This window comes from Ischnura elegans, chromosome 4 (assembly GCF_921293095.1).
Source record: "Ischnura elegans chromosome 4, ioIscEleg1.1, whole genome shotgun sequence".
Lineage (NCBI taxonomy): Eukaryota > Metazoa > Arthropoda > Insecta > Odonata > Coenagrionidae > Ischnura > Ischnura elegans.
Genome location: NC_060249.1, coordinates 51,050,526 through 51,067,786, shown reverse-complemented (window position 1 = coordinate 51,067,786; position 17,261 = coordinate 51,050,526). Strand labels below are relative to the sequence as shown.

General features: G+C 37.3%; 2 protein-coding genes across 2 annotated transcripts in view; one reads left to right on the top strand and one right to left on the bottom strand.

Annotated features, from left to right (window-relative positions):
• LOC124157437 (NFX1-type zinc finger-containing protein 1-like) overlaps positions 1–17,261 on the bottom strand; it is a 100,627-nt gene that overhangs the window by 28,604 nt on the left and 54,762 nt on the right. The gene's annotated exons all lie outside the window — the stretch shown is intronic.
• Positions 6,408–9,463, top strand: LOC124157438. The gene is made up of 3 exons (XM_046532137.1): positions 6,408–6,713; positions 6,931–7,027; positions 7,105–9,463. Exons 1-3 carry the CDS (start codon positions 6,642–6,644, stop codon positions 8,919–8,921), a joined length of 1,986 nt encoding a protein of 661 aa, XP_046388093.1. The 5' UTR covers positions 6,408–6,641; the 3' UTR covers positions 8,922–9,463.

The window sequence follows — 17,261 nt, the reverse complement described above, 5'->3', positions numbered from 1 at the left end:
ACAAACAATATTCAGTCTCAGTGGCCTCAGTTCTCCGTAAAGTTCGATGTCTAAATACTGTTGTTTTTCAATGAATACAGATCTTTAATGTCGTTAGGGAGTTGTTGATGGAAAAAAGAGGGGGATTGTTGGAGGAATAAGGTTAAAAGAAAACTGATTGACAAAATGACTGAAGTGAGATTGAAGAAGGCACAGTCAGACAATTTACCTATGGTTGACTCTTATGGTGGCCGCCTTCCTTAAAAACAATGATTCTTTCGTCGCCGCCGAGATGAGTGGAGTGAAAGCAAGCAGATAAGCAAGCTATTATATGCATAGGAAAAATTTTAAGTTTTAACATTGTTTTCTGTTTATAAATACTTGTTTTTGAAATCAAATAAACTATCCTTCATCAGCGGTTAATTATTAGTTATCCATAATTTTAATACCAAACTAATCATGCGGTTCACTTGTATCAGCTCCGTAGTGGTTAGAATTTAAGTAATGAAATAATAGACTAATATGTTTAAGGTATTATTAATGCCTAAATACTCGAATTATTACAACATCTTCACTCACCAAAAATACCATCGGCATTTAGCAAACTAAATGTGTCTCATAATGTGACACTAATGATTTTCAAATTTCCTTATACATACATAATAGAAAATTTAACCATGTAATCTTAATTTTTCCCCTTTAATGGCGTAAAAATTTAATCCATCGAGATCTATTTTTATTTCTAATTTTAATGTATTTGTACAGAGTAAAGCTGTATAATTTAAATCTGAGGTTGCTGTTATCGCTATAACCTTATGATATTTCTGAGAGCCCAAGTAATAACAACCATGGAGAAGAAGCTTGGGTAGAGGCTGATGAAGACAGGGCTAATACTCTGCAGTGAAGTTCCCATAATGGGAGCTTCCCCAGATGCAGTTGGTCCTGACTTCATTTTGGAAGTGAAATTTCCCACTAAAGTGGACACAATGAACAATTATAATAAAGAAAACAAACCAGTCAATAGGTACATGGAACAGATGCAACTTCAAATGTATTTTTCAAAGAAAAAAGAGCTGCTATTTGTGCTGCTACTCCTGATTTTGAGAAGACAAAGAATATTTCTTGTCTATGGATTGAGTATGACCATGATTTTGTAATGAATGTTGTGGCTGCCACCACAAGGTTTTGGGAGAAAATATTTTTCCTATTCTTTTCAACTGTTGTGATCATGATTATTTTTTTTAGTTAGTCCAGAACTGGCCCCATATCCTTCTTGTTATATTTTTGTAATAAATTTATTTTGCACTCCCTTTCATTGTCGGCATTTTTCAAGGATGCTACTTTATCAATGGAGCCTGAAGATTATTTAAGCCACAAGGTATAATAACCACATCATCCATCAAGGTAATAAGATTGTGATCTTATACAGTCATGAGGAACTAAAATTTTAAATTCCCTAATGCGTCTGATAACTCGCTCAACATGAATCCTCAAGCTGGCAATTTTTTTCGTCTCCATTACTTCCTTTTTGGTGCTCTCAACTTCAGACTTAACACTGGGGGGTCGAATTAATGTGCAGCCTTTTGTACCAAGGAAGCTATCAATGTGTTTGAAACCCCGATCAGCCATCACAGCACAATTAGAAGATAAGTAGTTAAAGTAATCACATTGGTCTACAAGCAGTGAATCAGATATCAGACTGCCAAAGCCCTTAGATATGTAGTTTATTTATCCATCAGGTGTGCTAGACACAAAATACTTCAGAGCATTTGCAGACTTGTATTCCGACCAAGTTGGAGCTTGTTTAACAGGGTCCGATAGTTTTTCTATCTCTACTTCTAAGCAATAAATAATTAATTGCACATGGCTATACCTTGATCGAAATGGTATGGGCAGTAACTCTAATATCTTTTTCTTGGGTGGCCATATAATGAGCTGTTTCATACATTCGGATATTTTAGGAACAGCATCATGAAACACCTTACTAGCTGTGATGGATGATATGCCAACGTCATCAGAGAGAATAGAAAAGCATTAATTAAGTCTAATCTTTTTTAGAGTTAGCATGATCATGGACGCATATAAATTTGTGTTTCTCTGAATAGTGCCCAGAAAGAAGCTACAGTTTTCAGGTACGCCCATGTATAGCTTAGGGTTTCTATTAATTAACTTTATTCGTGGTATTGCTACTTGCTTTCTTTCAACTGAGTCATTTTCATTAAGAAATTCAGCTTCTGAGTCATAAGATGAATTATCAGAAAAACTGTACTCATCTTCTTCACTCACATCCTCCTCAGAGCTCAACTCCTCACAAGTTTCACTGACTTTCCTTCTCTTGAAACTTTGAATGGGGGATGTCTGGGTATTTACATATTTTATTGTTTTTGGTGATGTCGCCCTATCGGAAACACATGTCTTTATTTGCGTTTGTTTGCTCCTGAATTTAGTGCGTACTTAAACCCCAACACTTGATGTCCTTTGAGAGGAAATACCTGAAATACTCTCCCGGTCATCCTCTGACTCAGCTTCAAGTTCACATAGTTTGTCAATTCATTGCCACTGGAAACTGTACTCAATGCTGTTGAAATTAATTCTGTATGTAGTGTCTTCACTGCCAGTGGTCTTATAGGAGTACAATGAGCTTTCTTCCTATCTTTTTGGCAGTAAAATCTATGTGGGACAACGTTTGGCTTAATTTTAATAGGCCCTACAATCATGCCCTAGTAGCAATTGATATCTATACAATATCCATACAATATCTATAATATCCAACTATGATATCCAAAGGATATCCAATTTTCATCCAACGATATTGCTTGGATATCCACATAATATCCGAAGTTGCCGCCAAATGCCATCCATATAATATCCAACTTGGATATTACCTAGTATCTAATTTTCATCCAACAATATTGTATGAATACCCACATAGTATCGAAGTTACCACCAAAAGCCATCCATAGGATATCCAACTTGGATATTAATCTGATATCTAATTCTTATCCATCATGGATATTATCCAGATTGGGGTCCCCATCCTCCTCATAGGGCAGGCGCACACTAGCGCAACCACTACAGATCTCTGTCGCACACCTTCCGAACAGAGCACGACCACGATAGCAAAACACATTCACCACTTGCTCAGTTGGTATGGTCACAGACTATTCTGAGTACTCTGTGGTATGGTCAGGTTGGAGTGAAGTCGGAGTCAGTGCGTTACAATATGTGTAATTTCTGGCCGCAACGACCGCAGGGTCGGGGACGACCAAATTCAAAAAAATTGGACCAACAAGTCACACTTGGCCGAGTGCACGTCGCTCCATTACCGACTACTTTACCGACGATGCTACGACAAGTGATAGAACGTGCATTTGGGTTACTCAAAGGTCGATTTCGGAGTCTAAGAGATAGACTGCCTTTAGTAGACATGGAGAAAATACCAGAGTTCATCCTGGCATGCTGCGTACTGCATAACATCTGTATGGAAAAAAGAGATGAACTACCTGAGGAGGATGTTGCTGGCCCAGATCCGGAAAGAATGCCCATCAACATCAACGATGAGATGATTAGGGAGCGAGGGAAAATCAAAAGAGAAAGACTAAAGAATGAACTAATATAATTTCAGTAATTCGAAAATGTGTAAATACCTCCATTTATAAGACCTCTTATGTAATCGGAATCTGAGGAGAAAATTAATTTATGTTGACACTTCATTCATCCATGAGAAAAATATTTTGGATTTTGACAGATGTTAACTATTTTGAAAAAATTTAATAGTCTTTATTACATATTTTAGAATACTCACCATTTAAGGCCCGATTGTATTCCTCTAGGTTCAATTGAAATGTAAAATCTTCATTAAACCAGTCGGCATGTACATTTAAATCAATTTTTTTATCCATTGCGTCCTTACTTCCTTTCGCAAATGATTATTTTATGTTTATTTATTAGAACGTTCACTTAGCAACGCATGAAATTGGCACCAATTCTCGAATATATCGAACGATTTATCGCTCTTGCTCCAAACACTTCACCTCCATCACGGAGCGTTTGAAGTAGTCTTCATAGGAAATTTACGCTCACTCAGGGGCGTTTGAAGCGATTTGAAGCGTGAAACAGACCGAGCTGAAGGGCTTCGGAGTGCTTGATGACTGAAACGGACGGAATTTCTTATGGAATTCTATAAGAATGTTGTCCGGGTTGCATACCTTTCAGGATATTATCTGGCAGGCGTTTAAATCATGTAGTAACTTATTTTCACAATTGATAATGAGGAACTTGCATGGGTCGTAGATTGCTCTAAAAACTATTTTGAATAAGTCAAATGGATACATTAGCTCGCAAAAATACCTTCAGTTTCTCCATTCAATATCAAAAGAAATAAAAAAATTGCATTTAAAATCGAGAAAAATTTCTCTGAGCCGACCACTGCGCGAAGACACCCGAGCGTTGCCGAGGCCAGGCGTGACGTCATAGGTGCCTAAACAACCGTAGGGAGTAGGGGAATACGCTGAGTGCATGGTGTAAAATTTGTTTTGAGGGAGTATTTAGCCGCTCATCGTCACTTTATTTTGTTCTGTTATTCTTGGGCAAGTTTTCCTAATGCTATTGTGCCTAGATTATTACTTGGGATATTAATAATGCGGCATCGGGATGATGAAGTACAAGCGTTTCACTTCGTATGTTTTAGTGATCAGAAAAATGGATGATAACGTTGCCACTCGTTCGAATAGTACACCTGAAATTCATCTACATCTACATAATACCCCGCAAGCCGCCTAAAAGGCGTGTGGCATGGGGTGTTAGGACACCAGCCTTTTTTTAGGACACAAGCCTTTTTTTAGGACACCAAAAATTGATGCCACGACCCTCATGGAATTTGTTAAGACAAATTATTGCTATACGTCGGCGGCAAATCGAGTTGTAAAAGAAACTTTTAATACTGGAGAATAACGATCCGTAGCTGTGCTGTTGACATTAGAGTAAGCTGTGCTGTTGAATTTGGCAACACCGAATTAACGGAGAAGGTAGTCCTATCCGTCCTACGGTACGAATTCACAGCAAAGCAGTCTGCACACAATCCACATGTGAGATCGCGAATCGGTTCCGCTGCCAACACACACACAAGCTATAACCTATTTCAATAATGTAGGTAAATCCATAAACAATAAACTAGCATAAACCATAAAAATATAGTGGGAAATAGGCAAATACTCTTATCAAAAACAGGATGTCACTGTCACATTCTTATATTCATCACGTACATAACTTACAATAACAGAGCTCATGATGAAAACAACTATTTATTCACTGATTTAAACCCTTAAATTAGCCCACACAAGTGACTTTTCTCACTACTATTCGTTGAAATAATGGAATAACAAACTTCACTCACAGTTTTTATTTCAATAGCGTGATCGTGAAATGTCATATCTACGGTGAACAACGGAGATTAGCATGCCACTGACAATTTTTACACTACTGTTAGACATTTATCGATAGCGTAATAGCACTTTTTACAATTCAATCACGATGAAACACTGATAACTCTTGGCCGATATTTTTCAACCTTGTCAAACTTTGTGCATTACAACCACTGGCACTGTGATTATTAGTAGTAGCTTAACGGGAGATGTCACGTTGAAAATAACACTATTTTGGCACAAAAATGTTCCTAGATGTCTCCAATCAGCGAGCAAAAGTTGCATTGACTGGAATTCACCCCATAATACAAGCACATACAGTCCTAAACGACGAATTCTCCGGTACCTATGAATAAACGGATGAAGTTATTGTATATAAAAGCTAAGCGGACATTAGTAAACATCAAAATCGTTCTAATTACATACTTAAATGAATGATATGCCGTCGATAACATCAACTTACAATTTACGTATCCCCCTTCCAATGGCCGTGGCTCAGACTCCTACAACGATGTTATTTAGGTATTATAAAATTTTTGGTTTAACTGCTCCAGTTTTATATTTTATGCCCTTACTCAGATATTAATATTATAAATAATGCAAAATATGAGGGCTTCCAAGCCTCTATCGTCGGATATTTATTTTTAAATATAAAATAATCAACACGTCTAACAAACGAAGCTCTCACAACTGCTGGCAACTATTACAAACAATCACAACAATAGCTTCGCGTGATGTTTAGGCACCTTTGACGTCATCGAGACTTCGTCGGCAGTGGCTTGGGGGGTGAGGGAGTTTTTCCCGCGCTTTAAAATTCGTTATATTTATCATTAAATATCTCGCGAAGGAAAACTCAGATTTACATGCGGTTTTCTTTGTTGTATTCAGAAAATAATTTTCTGTCCGCCTTTGAAATAAAAAAAATTCATGCAAGTTCCCCATTATTTATGGTATTCTATCAGTATTTCCTTTTCGAAATTATCCGAGTTTCCAGATTATTCTCAACAGTTTGAGGCTTGATTTCATGGTCCATGAATAACACCAATGTATAACACGATTGCATACGTTGTAGGATACGGTTAACATGGAAACCTTGTTTGGTTGTTAGGGATTACTTTTATATGATAATCATTCACTACGTATTTGTAATAGCTATTTAATGAAATAAGTCGCATTCTTACATAGTAATCAATTTACAATTTAATCAGTAATAAACTATTATTCAGTTACTAATCAAGAATGGATAGTAGGAGAGTAAAGTTGAACAAAGGCTATAAAGCATACAACCGAAATACTACCCCATATAGAGCTGTAAGTATATAACATCTCATTGGCTTTCATTAGTGGATAACTTATTACTTTAGTCATAGTGTATGCCATCTCTAGATAATGATGATTTGTTCAATACTATTCTTCTTGGTTTGCCATATCTGTTGTTGTTTGCTGTTATATTGTAGAATGCATTATCGACATTTTAAAATTACCTTCGTACGGTATGGTCGTGGGGTTAATAGCTATAAATTTACAGATTCCCAGAACCACTGCATGGCGTTTACGTAAAAATGTCGAAGACATTCGTGGAACGTGTCTGGAGGATGAGTCTATGCAGGGACCACTTGAGAATGGTTAGTTTTTGGGTGAAATTATTAGTACCTGTAGCTTTTTGAGTTTGCCATTATAAAATCAGTTCTTAAAATTTCAGTGTCAAGCCCAGTAACTGACGTGAGTGATAATGAAAGTAATGTTGAAAGCTCATTGTTAAGTATGTCGTCTTCTTCTCAAACATCATCCGAGTTCTCACTATCATCAACAAGTGAGAGTGATTGTGAGACAACAGCAAAGGAAGACAGCACTGACGAGGAAGACAGCACAGACGAGGAAGACAGCACTGACGAGGAAAATGCAGATTTCAATGATTGGAATGCTAAACTCCATGATTTCACAGATACTACGGTTGGAGAGGCATTATATGAAATTTTGGATCTTTATATGAAACATAAACTTACAAAAACTGCCCTAAATGAATGGCTGCAATTCATCACAAAAATTCTGCCTACTCCTCATTATTTACCTAGCAATAAGTTCCGATTTTTTCATATACTCACTGATTGCTCTGGTGAATTCAATGCAGAAAGCCACAGATATTGCTGTGAATGTTTTAGTTATTTGGGGCCTTATGATTCTAATGCTGTCGAACGGTGTGATGTATGTGGATCAAGTGAGGTATTCGGAAGATTCATTTACATTCCAGTGACTGACACTATTAAATATCTTCTTGAGAGTGAAAAAATCTACCAGCACTTGATTCAAGGCAGTCAGGTTGTTGGAAGTGTCTGTGACATAGTTGATGGTGCAATGTTTCCTTCATCATCATCTCCTTTTGACGTGCATTTGATGTGGAACACAGATGGTGTCCCAGTATTCAAAAGTTCTAATTTTCAAATTTGGCCTATTTTGTTTACGATTTCTAATGTACCCCCAGGGATGAGAAAGGAAACTTTGTCGTTGGCTGGACTATGGTGTAGTCCTACTAAGCCAAACATGAACACCTTCCTGTCACCATTTTCTAAAGAAATGTGTAGTTTGCATGTTGATGGACTGTCATGGTTTCACCCAGAACTACATAAAACTGTACATTCTAAGGTTAATGCTAATCTTGTTGTGGTTGATGCTAAAGCTCGCAATGAAATGCAAAACTTAGTGGCTTGCAATGGGTATTATGGATGCTCTTTTTGTGAGCATCCTGGAGAGAGAGTGGAGACTCAGAAAGGTCATGTAATTGTTTACAATTACTTGCAAGGGGGTGCACCTTTGAGAAATGGTAGAAAGATGCTGAAACAAGCAAAAGCTGCTGCTGAGAAGGAAAGTAGTGTGAAAGGAGTGCAGGGCCCATCATGTTTAGCTCTTATTCCTGGCTTGAATTTATCATCATCATTCATACCTGATTATATGCATGCAGTGGCTGAAGGGGTTGTACGTCAATTTGCATTTTTATGGTTTGATTCAAAGAATTGTAAACAGCCATACTATATAGGGTTGAAATCTGATGAAGTGAGCAAAAAATTAATGTCAATTAAACCGACCAATGATGTGCTAAGGGTACCAAGAAGTTTATCTCTCTTGAAATACTGGAAGGGATCAGAGTTGAGAAATTGGTTATTATTTTACTCCTCATTTTGTTTGGCAAATGTACTCCCTGTTGAATTTCATGAACACTGGCTGTTACTGGTGGGAGCAATTTTTCTGCTTCTCCAGGACAAGATTCCTCAAGAAGAAATTACATTGGCAGAAATTTTGTTAAAATCTTTCTGTTCTGAAGTTGAAGAGCTGTATGGGAAACGGCACATGTCATATAATGTTCATCAGTTACTACACTTAGGTGATGCTGTTAGGAATTGGGGGCCACTCTGGGCTACATCTTGCTTTATGTTTGAAGATAAAAATGGACAGTTGCTTTCACTTATTAAGGGCACACAGAGAGTGAGTGAACAGATTGTGAGTGCAACGAGATTGATTTGATCATATCACATGCTGAAGAAATTTATTTTCAGAAAAAGAAAAAGTCACAAAATGAAGACCCCTGTGGTTTGCCTTGGTGCACCATTTATGGGGATATTGCCACCAAAAGTCAAAAAAATGTTGCAGAATGCATTTGGTGGATTGGAGGGTATAAAAATTAGGGATGAGTCGATTCCAAATGTCGATTCTCGATTCCACCGATTCTCGGGCATGGAATCGGAATCGAGAATCGATCGCCTAAAGTCGATTCCGATTCCATCAATTCCAGGAAGATGTATGTTTTGAGCTTAGACGATAAGTTTGGGGCATATAGGCCTTCATACGCGGCCGCTACATTCCTAAGCGGCCGCGGTGTCAGCCTTGCCCGCGCAGAGAATACGCCTGGCACACGGGTGTTGCGACGAACATGCCTAAAGAGGCCTTGGAAACATGAAAATGTCGGCAAGAGAGACAAACCGACAAACCCTGAAATGCCTCGTGTTCATGAGCAACTCTCAGAGAAAAAAAATTGGAAACCACGGGATCGTGAAGCAATGCATGCGTTTTCCGTTCTTTTATCAACCGCTGGTCACGGCAAATCAAATTATTGCGATTATGAATCACATCCCAAGAATTCATCTGGACCACCAATTTAAAGTAAAATAGTTCGAAATTAGAGATGGGTCGAATAGCAGATTTCTTGAACTCGAATATCGAATTCGAATATTAAATCATTGCTTGAATATTCAAATACAGTTGAATCCGGATTTAAAGTCTTCGCATTTAACGTTTTTCCGCATTTAGAATTTATTTTTTGCGGTCCCGATTCATTCCCTATTAGGACATTGTAAACATTATCCGTATTTAGTGTTGTGATTTGTGTGTTGAAGCTGGGTGATTTGTCTTCTCGTAATGTTTCGCTCCCCTTCTGATCCAAACACCAGACACTTTTTGTATCAAATCCAGTCTAATGGAGCTAAGTCATCCCTTGATAACCTCTAACTACCTTATCCTTCACTTCGTGAACTTCGATGATACGTGACGACTGATGACATGAGTTATCCTCCGAGGGCCGCTACAATGACGGTTTCCTCGTAATGTTTTCAACTGACGGCTTATGCCCCTTTCAACACTACTTTCTACGGGTAGTCCATTGCTGGCCCAATATTTTTCCAGTCGGCTACTTACCGTATATCTCCGAATATAGTCCCCCCCCCAATTTTGAGACCTCAGTTTTGGGAAAAATTTTAAAATGTAAAGGAAGGCAATTTTTCTGTGGTTAGCAAGTTAAGATTCTAGATTCGATAAAAACTATTATTTTCAGTGAAGATTAAGAACAAATCTGTTCACATATTTTCCATCACAACAAAATAACTATACCTAAAACATGTTGTGATCCATTGCATGTATCAGTAATTTATAGTTCCTTAACCAGATGTAATGAAGAAATGAGAAATTTTTTTAAGTATCCAAGGCTATTGTATTTTTTAAACCTTCACAAATTATTAATATTTTTGATTTCCAAATGACTACAGGCAATGTCAATATATAAGCTTTAACTTAAAGCCCATAAACAGTATTGCATTTGGCCCTGAAACTTCCTTAGATCCAGTGTAACACACCCATCAAGTCATCACAAATCCAAGTGACCTGAAGAATTTAGGAAATCTAAATAAAATTGTGTTAAATAAATTATAAATATTATAAAAATATTGCTATCAAATGCCTGCTAAGCAAAACAATTAAACTACAGGACTTAAAAATATCAAAGTAATAAAATTAAGAAATAAACTTTTTCCAACAAACATTAAAACTGAAAAAAAATTATATCAATTTTCAATGCCTCGTCGCGAATCATTGCATAAGTTACACAAAGAGCTTCTGCTCTGCATTTGCACACAAATTCGACGATATTTTCCTCTAATTCTTTGAATCTGCCGCATCGAGACCCCCGAAATGACTTCCGCAATGTATTAGCGCTTTGCTAGCGCTGTAAATACTATGATTTACGGCGTATTCTGCAACGGCTATTTTTAAATTGGCATCGAAACTCCGTCTTTGAAGGCCTCTAATCTGCGGCAGGATTGATCCTCATCTTTCTACTTGATCCATCACCTCACTGTTGAACGTAAAATTATTTTTAATAAAGAAAATATCGCGGAAATAATTGCGAAATGTTATGTGACGTAATTTATCGATCCTATTTACCCTGACGAATTGAAGATATTCCTCAATAAATTGATTACACTTTCGATGCTGAGTCGCTGTATTTCGATCAAATGCAGTAATGCCGGCGCTTCTGGTTTAAAGTCGTCGATTATTGCGCCTTTTCAGAAACAAATGCATCACCTATTGCGCATTCTTGTCCTGCGAAGGCGGTAAAGGCAGTGGTTGTAAACACGAACCGCACGGGCACATGGACGTATAGTAACTACGGACGCATAGAAATGCTAAATCGTCACGAAAGGTTCACTTTATCTGTTTATTTTTCGCAATTATTTAAATCGTGTAGTTATTAAATGAGCGACGGGTACATATACTATTGATTCAATTCTAGTGTTCGATTAATGTAATGATAGTGTGTGTTTAGTTTTCATTTTAATTATTTACTGTTTTGCGTCATTAAGTGATCAGTGTCGATTGAATTATTCTAACAATACTTTTCCATGAAAAATTAGCGGCTACCCGATGGATTCCGTGAAAACGCATATTCGATATGCTATTTGAATCGGAATAATCGTATCTTTACAACATTTGTGGTAAAAATTGTCTTAATTTCCGGTAAAACGTGGCAGTATTTACTAATATCTCCGATTATAATCCTCATAAATATACTCAAATAGAAAGACTACGAGAACATTAGCCATTATGCCGTTATTTATTACTTTATGGTCACCTTTAGTATGCTGAATTGGATTACACTCGATTATAGTCCCCCCCCCCTTACTTTTCCGCGGCCATTTTTGGAAAAAAAGGGGGGACTATATTCGGAGATATACGGTACTCTTTTCAAAAGAGGCCCAATATCATTTGCGCAGTTCACTAGAAGATTCTTTCTGTAATCCATTTCAAGGTCAGTTTCCACGGAGGTACAGCGAAAGAACCGAGGAAGTGTTTCCCCTGTCATGATCATGAGTGAAACCATTCTTTCCTAACGGAACAACATTATTTTGCATCGTAATCCAGATATCCCGGAGCCCATATACCGACATGCGGCTGGATGATATCGCTGTCGATTCAAAGATATTTATCTGGTGCTATTTTATGTCAAAAGAGAATGACAATCGGAGTTTCGACAATGAGCCTATTATGCGCACATTTTGGGTTTCGAGGTCATCCGAAAAAAGGAGAATCTTTTTTTCTAATATGCATACAAGTCGATGGTGATTCAACTCGATGATAACACCAGATTCGTAGTCATATATCCGCGGCCTCATGCAGGTCGAATGGAGCCCGGAGCAGTTGCTTACGCGGCGCGCTGATCACCTTGACTCCGACTCACCATGTTTCTCGGCAGTCCTCGGCATGTCCATGACTCTAAATAAATCGCTCATGCTAGAAAAAAATCACCGCATAATCACGGTAAAATAGATGAGCGCGGAAAAATACGAAAAATCCAGCAGGAATCCAGTCGATGAATTTGAATTCAGTCGATGGCAAGGGGGTAGCCAGGAATTTTGTTAAGGGGGAGTCCAAAACCAAGGGGGGAAATTTTTAAACAACAGGGTCCAAAGGAAAGGGTTTCAAAGTAATTTTAACACCCTTCATAATGGAAAAAAATTCATTTTCCAAATATTCATTTTTTTTTTCATTTTTGTAAATTCATGATTTTTAAATACTTTGTTTCCTTTTGTGAAGGAAAGTAATTGTGTTTTTATATTTTGGGGGGTCCTCTTGCTATGCTCCTGGTCAGTGGTTCATCCTAAGATTTTTCCTATTTTCACTTCCAAACCCAAGCATAACAGTTCTGAGCATGTAAAGATGTTTTTAAAAAACAACTTGAAAGCCTATGAAAATGATTTTTGATTTATAAAAATATTAATATGTTTATGAAAATCTAAAAAGCATTGTATTAATTGTATGTACCCAGAATAAACTTGAATAATGACTTTGTTTAATGGCAGGAATTTGAAAATGCATTTGGAGTCGAAAATATCCGATTCGAAAGATCAGGCTCCAAAAATCCTGGATCCGTCCATCCCTAGTTATTTTATTCCATTCAATTCTTAAACTTTAATGGCAGCAATGCTACAGATAAATCAAAATCCCACCTGCAGGTGGAATTGGAATCGATGGAATCGGAATCGAGAATCAGGCATCGATTTGAAGGAATCGGAATTGGAATCGGAATCGAAAAAAAGTGGAATCGACTCATCCCTAATAAAAATATATAATAGGGTTAACATTGACTGCATGGGAGTGTTTACCTCCAGAATTTATATCAGGGAGAGGGTACGCAGGAGCAATGTCATTAAATTTATAGGAGAAAAACGGGTGGTAAAATATGGCTGTATCGAGTGTTTTGCGTTTTCAAATAACTCCTTTTATGCAGTTATTCATAAATTTAAAGTCACTAAAGCACAGTGCTTTGTAAATAACGATCTTAAATTTGCATTGCCTCACATTAAAAAACTAGATTCCACAAATGTGTTTGAAATAGTTAACAGCAATCGCATTTTAAGTAAAATTTTATATTTTGAAGGCTTGGGAGTGGAGTTGCCAAATTTATTTGAAATTAATTTATGATGATGGTTGTTGATATAATTCATGTATTCTTTACCTCTTCCTATTAAATAAAAATTGTATTTCATGTCATTTTGTATATAACTTAATTTATCTTTTATTTTAACAGTTCTAAATGATAAACAAGCTCCTTTAATAAAAATAAAGAATGAAGCTCTTCTAAAGTTTTATTCTTCATAACTTATGTAGTCATTCAGGGGCGGATCCAGGATTTCTTTCTGGGGGGGCACAAGGATACCTCGTAATACAAAACGAACGCAATGATAATTAATGGGATCATATTAAAAACTGCATATTTTTAAAGGGGCTGGGGGGGAGCCTTGCCCCCACCCCCAGAGGAAATGTACAAAGAAAACACTATTGGGTTTAGATCTACATAATATAACATACCAATTTTGAGCTACTAAATCACCTTGTATATATGCCAAGTTAATTAAATAGCCCGCAAACAAAGTTCAAGGGTCTTCCGAAAGATTGTATTAAATTGTATACAGGCTTAATGAATATAGCATAAATTTTTTTACCAATTGTATAGACTGTATACATCCTGTATTAAGTTTTATACAGCCACAGCTCAATACAATTGGAATTTTATACAGGTCTGTATAAAATGTATACAAATTTTATAAATTTGTATAAGATTGTATTCAAATTTCATACAGTTTTATACAATTTTTTCATAGGGGAATGCCTGGTTTGGATTGAAGAGTTGTACAGCACCTCACTGAACCATACCAAAATAAGAATAGAAATGAAACGAGTGACAAATATTTCTCTGTTATAAAGTTTTCATAGAGCCTTCTGAGTTATGTTGGAACTATGGGAAAGTATTAGCGATTTATTCCAGGAAATTTTCAAGCCATTAAAGTGGTAAAGTCATTTCTTCATTGTTTGGTTTCACCAAAAATGGTATGTTTGTGTCATTGCCCAAGATGAAAAGTTGGCTGGTAGTTCTTCAATGATTCATGCATCATAATGAAATTATTGAAGACGTCAATGCTAAACCTGAAATTATCAGTCACTACAACTGTACCAAAGGTGAAGTCGATTTCCTTGACCAGTTGATAAATACAGTAGAACCTCGGTTATACGACCCTCAGTTATACGATGACCTCACTTATATGCCGATTTTTTTTGGTCTGGTGAATAACCCCATATGAACCCATGTATTTCCAACCTCAGTTATGAAACTCTTCACTTATACGACGACCTCGGTTACGAAACGTATTTTTCCAGTCCAATGAGATAAAATACCTCACTTATACGACTTGTAGGAGAACTGCTCTACGAGAAGATAGCGGTACGCGCGCCGATTTTAGTCACAGGAGCGGGGGTAGATGTGCTCATTACATAGATATGTCAATGAAGAATAATAAGTTTTAATAATGAGCGATGCTGTTTATTAGATATTAATTTTAACTGCAGTATATGATCGTTAGTCCGGAATATCTATCTCTAACGGAAGATTGTCCAGTATTTTCCAAGGGTATGCTTCCCGTCGCCCCAGCGAAATGAGCCGTTAAAAATCCTCGCGTACCTAAATTTTGGCTTCCAAGGTCATCCAAAAAAGATTATCGTATTTGCAGTATGGACGGAAGTCGATAGTGATTAAACACGATGGTAAAAACAGCATGCGTGAGCTCATTCCGCGGGCTAATCCCTCATCCGCGGGACGAATTGAGCCAGGGGAAAGTTGCTTACGTGGCGTGCAGATCAAAACTGACCCAACTTGTATCTGTGGGTTTAAATGAAATATAGTTTGACCTTGAGTAGCTATTAGCTTGAGTCTGCCTGGTGGCAAGCGTTTATTTTTTAACTGAACGAGAGTAGTACGAATGCCCTCGGAGAATAACTCGCGTCGTCAATAGTAACGTCATCATTTAAGTCAAATTCAAAAGACAAAAGATAAGGCAGTTCCTTTCGACTCAGGAATGACTTATAACCATTATATCAAAGTACTAAAAGTGTCCGGTGTTGTTATCAGATACAGTGGAACTTGGTTAGTATGTTCCTCCTTAGTACGTTTTCCTCCTTAGTACGACGATTTCTCTCGGTCCCGGTACCATCGGAACAAAATACAGGTAAAAGTATTTGGTTAGTACGTTTGAAAAAATTGCGCTTTCCTGGTTAGTACGCTCAATATCTAGCCGTGACGCAACCCGCAATTCGTTCTCCAGTATCTTCTTAAGGGTCGTAAAGCTCCGAATTCATGATTTAATTTATTATTACTAGCCATAAAAATTCTTGCATTCATTCTACATATCTTTCTTCGACCGTGATTTATCCAAATGCATTTCTCAATTGTTATGACGCGATGAATCATAAAATATGGCCATTTATCAGGAATGTCTGACTATGCAAAACTGCAGCCAATGAGAAGCCGCAATTTTCCCCACCCCGAGCTCCTCACCTTCTATTGCCTCTGCAGTGCCCACTGCGCACAAATTTCACGAGTGGGTTGCTATTGCACGATTTATCATGATGAAGAAATGAGTCTTATCCAATTCCCACTTTATCTAAAGCAGTACTGCACGACGTCAATGCTACGTAGTACGTGCGTATTTGACTACTGCTGCGGGAGCAGACGATGCTCTGGATCTCCACGCGAAGCTTAGCTTAAAAATACTTGATCTCGGCACGAAAGCAGACGACATTAAACAAATTTTAAAAGTAAATTTCGACTGTATAATATAAAATATTCTTGTAATTACCTCGTAATCTAATAATCTTGCGTGTTATTATTCGATATATCGATCGCTATAACAATCGATATGGCTTTATTCCAGAAGCGCGAATGTGTACTGCTGTTGCCGTAATTTAAGGTTAATATGATTTGGTCCAATTTTTATGATGTTTAAAAATAACCCGTTGACATACTCAGGGTTGTTTTTATATTCTCCGAGTATGCAGTGACAAAAAAGAAATGACTTAGCTATACTTGTCCTCTTTCTATAAATACATATAGGATAAATCACGGGAGAAAGACGCCGTTTTCATGTAATTGTCTTCGTGAAATCTATGAAACATTGTGATTTTTTATTCACATGGTATTGTTTTTCAATGTAGCGCCCATTTTCTTTATTTTAAAGGTGAAAAGAGTTCAGGAAGGCGATCCTACGAGAACTACCGATAGTAATTGTAATTGTGACGACTTTTCCACAGATTGCAATTACCCCGACTGCTATTTTTTACTTTCCTCGTTAGCACGTTTTCCTGGTTAGTACGTTCATTTTTTGCGGTCCCTTAAGAAACGTACTAAACAGGTTCCACTGTATAAGGAAGCAAAATATTACGTGAAGATGAGCCACACTACTTGCGAGTCGAAGTTCCCGGCGCAGAATTCGCGGAAGAATGCCGACAGAGAAGCTATATCCGGCAGATTCAATCTACTATTGCTAAAATTTCATGGGAAAATTATTTTTTAATGCGTAAAAATTATTGCGAGGGGAGATTTTTCCGGGCTTTTAATCTATTTTCGTCCATTCATCACTGACAGCAGTTGCGCGATTATTACAAATGCTCACTTAAAAAAAGTGATCTAAGCTCCGGAAAATTGAACTTAGTCACGGAATATCCCGGGTACCAGTGGCGTAACTAGGAATATGCTTTGGGGGTGAT